The sequence below is a fragment of the Pararge aegeria genome, chromosome 5 (genome assembly GCF_905163445.1).
Source record: "Pararge aegeria chromosome 5, ilParAegt1.1, whole genome shotgun sequence".
NCBI lineage: Eukaryota > Metazoa > Arthropoda > Insecta > Lepidoptera > Nymphalidae > Pararge > Pararge aegeria.
Genome location: NC_053184.1, coordinates 16191478 through 16196128, shown reverse-complemented (window position 1 = coordinate 16196128; position 4651 = coordinate 16191478). Strand labels below are relative to the sequence as shown.

Genomic DNA, 4651 nt, shown 5'->3' with positions numbered 1-4651 from the left:
GTTTTAAAGATCTAAACATTTATAGTGACAGACATACAGACGGACTTGACTTTGTTTAATATAGTGATGATTGCACTCGCAAATGGACTCTTCTGTTCATTAATTAACAGAGAAATGCATAGAAAAGAAAAATTGCAAATCATGATGATGATATGGCAGACTGAAAGAAATTTAAAACTTATTTCTGGTTATTTCAGGAAAATTCTACCTTAAGATTTTTGGAATAAACAAACTGCTCATTTAATAACAACTTCCTTAACATGGTCAATAACAGGAAACTCATGTTTATTGAGTTATTCATAGAACCATTAGGAAGATCAAAAGCAACGTTAAAATGTAATTTACAATAATAGCCAGGTTCTAGCTAAACACCATTAACGTCACAGGATAAAGAAAAAAGGACTTTAGTAAATAAAATAATGAAATGTTGAAAAGCTTATTTATTTCGTCGTATGTATTAAGAAGTATTTTACATATGTACAAAACTTAAGAGCTATAACTATAACATGTGACCCAAACTTAAATCTAAATAATTAAAAAAATGATTGCTCAAAGTCAATTTTTCTCGCCAAGTCATTTTTGCCAGTAGAAAAATTAACAAATATACTCCAATAGACTCTTAAGAAGATTCTGCCAGAAGCTATCATGAAATAGATATAAGTAAAGACATTTTTTAAAAGATGTGATGTTTTGAATGCGAACACTTAGTATAGTAATATGGTTTCCTAATAAGGGCATCTATATCCTCTGGGTCATAGTGTTTGAGACATCCACACGACCTCTTGTTGCGGGAACTTGATTCTACCTTTTCATAACCTATACTGGAATTTAATTGTTTTTTCATTAATCTTAGCTACTGAGCTTTATTTTAATAAACACAAGAGACAGGGTCATACATATATTCAATAGCACTACCAAACATCAAACTAAATCACCGGCTGATCAGAAATTTGATAAAACATAAGTTTTAATTTTTTAAAGATAATTAGTTTAAGCAATTAATTTTATTTGAATACTATCCCTGTCTCTTACTTTAACTCCTGTCCCTTACCCCTGCTGACCACGCTGTCTGGTTGCATTAGTGAATCGGATGGTGCACTGTTGAACAGCCATATTCGGGGTCATGAAGTCAGTTATGCTGGAGGCTGGAGTCGGGCGGTCGAAGGGGTAACCCATTGAACGTCGGTCAGGATACTTGCGATCACGAATACCGCAGTATGAAGCCGCATCGTTACAACTGCCCACCAAGTCTTGAATCACCCGGTCTTCGTTCCAATTAGAAATCATGCAGAAAACTACAATAGGGTATCCTCTATCGGTGCCCTTAGGTATTAGCATATGATGAGGCCATCCACAGCCGCAGAAGTCGAACTCAGCAGACTGAGCGGAACCTGGGTCACCAGGACGAGTGTTCTGATTGCGGAAGGTCCTTTCATATGGAATAGTGACTGATGAGTCCAAGCTTCGGCGACGAATAGTTCTTGTGCCAGCAGGTAATGCTTCTGTGAATTTATCAAGCTCAATCATAAGTCTGCGTTGTTCATCGAAAGACAACTGGTTGCCACCCTCATCCAGTATCGGTGCCATGAAGATTCTCACTGTACCCATCATATCTGAGCCACTTGAGTTGTTAACATCAATAACATAGTTGAACTCATCGTGTTGCAAATGTGTAAAGCGTGCGAGCACAGATCCACGAGGAGTAAAATCAAGCCCTCGACCAAGCTCTACCGTACTTTGCTCCCATTGAGTGTTTAAAAGGTTAGCTCCACTAGACCCTTCAATACCGATTGAAGACACTCGGATACCTGGGAAATCTAACCTTTCAGCGGGGTAGGGAGGAAGTTTGTTCTTGTACAGCTGGAATATGTCATCAATATATGCATGCCAACGGTAAAATATAGGGTCACGCATTGCAGTAGCAGAATCACCCATGACGCCAAATTGCTCCAAGTTCCTGTGGTCAGGGTCGTGAGAATATGAGATGAAAACGTGGCCCATGTTATGTAAATCTCCATAGTAGCCTCGGTTACGACTAATAATAGACGATTCCATGAGATTTCCTAGCACATCTATACCAGTTTCCTCATCTAATGGCATTTGACGACCGTTCGGCAAAGTGACTGACATGGTTTCAATTGCTTGGAGGAATCGATCTCTCCAAATTTCAAGTTGTGATACATCACTCCTAATCTGATCTATGGGACGATCAATATCTCGGATGGTGGAACCTGCAAACCTCGGTGGCCAGGCACGACTGGCAACTTGGGAGTCAAGCTTGGGGAAGTAGCCCTCTTCAATGGGGCTTCGGAAGTCATTGTATCGCTTAGGACGTCCTAAATTATTGCATAATCTCTCTGCACTGTATCTAGCGATGATCTGTTGGTGCATATAGTAGAATAGTTCTCCACGTCGGTCCTTGTTGACAATTGCGCGGTCAGCAGCGTCAAATGGGTACACAAGATGCCAGTGCCAATGATGTAGATTGATGCCGATATCCTCACGGAAGTACGCTACACGTTGTTCTGGATCAGAATCCGCCGCTGTGTAATTTTGAGGAATGACAAGTGGCAATCTATTGCCCACAGGCACAATAGTACTCACTTCACGAGCACGACGGAATACTTTAGGATCCATAAACTTGTCTGGGAAAGTTTCCGCGAAGGTGGGAATGTTCAGTCCCTTCGTATCTTCTCTATGTAGAATAGCTACCGATAGGCAGTAGTTGAACATGTAAGGGTTCAATCTCATTTGGCAGTATGAGCAAATCGACTGTAAATCGTCCACGTCACGCATACCCATAAAAATATCGATAAGCTTTCCAGCCATTTTCCTGTGCTTAGGCACAAAAAGTGAGAATTGGTCATTGTAGGGAAGTTCCATAGGCAGAGAAAGGTCTGGTAAGGCAATGTTGCGCACAGGGATGCTTCGCTGCGCATTTTCACCGAAGCGATTGGCAAGGGTGCTGCTGACGGTCTTGTATTTGTCGGGGTAGAAATTGTCAGGCAGTTGGAAGATGGCGTCGTCCCCTTTCTGCATGAAGCATGGCTCCGTTGGGCGGTCGAAGAACAGCAGGAGGTTACTTCTCGACTGGTCCGACATTTTGGTATTCTGCAATGGAGTAAAACAGATTGTTAAAATGGCTTAAGCTCTTTTATTTTAATATATACATGTCTAGTTTAAAAATGTATTTATCCCTACTAATATTATAAATGTCAATGTAAGTTTGTTTGTTACGCTTTCACGCAAAAACTACTCCATCGTTCCTCATGAAACTTTGTACACATATTCTTGAAAGTGTAAGAAGTATATAGGACACGACATTAAGCTCGGGTTCTTTGGGAGAGGGGATGAAAGTGTTTGACGATTTTACACCATAACTCCGACAAATTATAAGCGATTTAAATAATTATTTTTGTACTATAGAGGTAATAATATGTGTGTAATTTTGCCTGTGGTTGGAGATAGAGGACAGAACTCCTCAGCGGACAGTAAACCCCTCATTTAAGGTTTAGCGATACTGAACACTTATAATTTTTTTAGAACTACAACTAAATTGAATGCCACACCAAAAAACAAACTCAAACGCAAAATTGAATGCCACACCAAAAAACAAACTCAAACGCAGACGAAGTCGCGGGCAACAGCTAGTGATTTATAATTCTTGTACATAATGAAGCTGGGTTGATGTATTACTTAGCATTAAACACTTCATTCTGTTCTGCCTTTGTTTAATCCTTTAGTCAATAGAAAAAACAACATACTCTATATTATTATATACACACACAATAAATATTTATTCAATCTTTTCTCTTCTGGGGATTAAAGATATCATTAGAAGCAAACATCTTTGGTATTTTAAACATGAAGTTTAAGATTCAAATTATATTGGTGCTAAATTAATTTAAGATCGGATCGGTGAATTAGTTGGTTACCATTGAAATTAAATATGAAACCGACACAAATATATAAATAATCAATTAATAATTATTACTTAGTAAGTACAAAAATATAGTTATCTTTTTACTACTATTTCAAATTTCCGATTTTCAATTCAACTTTCCTCCTTGCCCGTAGAGCACTTTTAACTAGCTGCCTCATAAATTTCATCACTAACACCTAAACATCATTGAGTCAGGGCTCTCTCAGCAATTAATTTCTGAGCCACCAACCCGCATTGAAGAAGTATAATGGTGGGTCTAAACTCTATGTCACTATGTCTTGCGGAGAATATGTATATGCCCCGCAATAATTAGGCTGATGATAATGACACGATTTAACATTGTTTTAATGTTAGTAGAAAATCGTAAACAAAAGAAACAATAAAAACTCACCGATAGGTATTGCAGAGGAAAGAAAAAAAACTAAAACAACTAATCCGAAAGTTAAAGTTAAGTAAGAGACTTCCAATTAGCCGTGATGTTCACGGCTGACTGTACCAACCAATCTTCAACCGGACCTTTATATAGTACTATATCACACGGACCAAAGAAATAAACAATACAAGTAATATTTGTGTTGCAGCACTGGAACGTGTGCAAGAATAAATAGTTACAGGGAAGTTGTGGTCTAAGTTTATCGTCAGGAAGTTTTGTGGTACGTTCTTTGATATCGGTGTACCTAAAATGTTATGTTTGCTGATAAACGTCTC

General features: G+C 38.4%; 1 protein-coding gene across 1 annotated transcript; it reads right to left on the bottom strand.

Moving 5' to 3' along the window:
* Window positions 1-873: 873 nt before the first annotated feature.
* LOC120623763 (phenoloxidase subunit 1) lies at window positions 874-4430 on the bottom strand. The gene is made up of 2 exons (XM_039889980.1): window positions 4335-4430; window positions 874-3111 (listed from the first exon to the last, which is right to left on the bottom strand). The coding sequence occupies exon 2, from the start codon at window positions 3100-3102 to the stop codon at window positions 1048-1050; it is 2055 nt and encodes a 684-aa protein (XP_039745914.1). The 5' UTR covers window positions 3103-3111; window positions 4335-4430; the 3' UTR covers window positions 874-1047.
* Window positions 4431-4651: the final 221 nt, after the last annotated feature.

What these genes read in the sequence shown, in the direction of transcription:
- LOC120623763 (XM_039889980.1), bottom strand. Translation starts at nt 3,102, where the DNA reads ATGTCGGACCAGTCGAGAAGTAACCTCCTGCTGTTCTTCGACCGCCCA.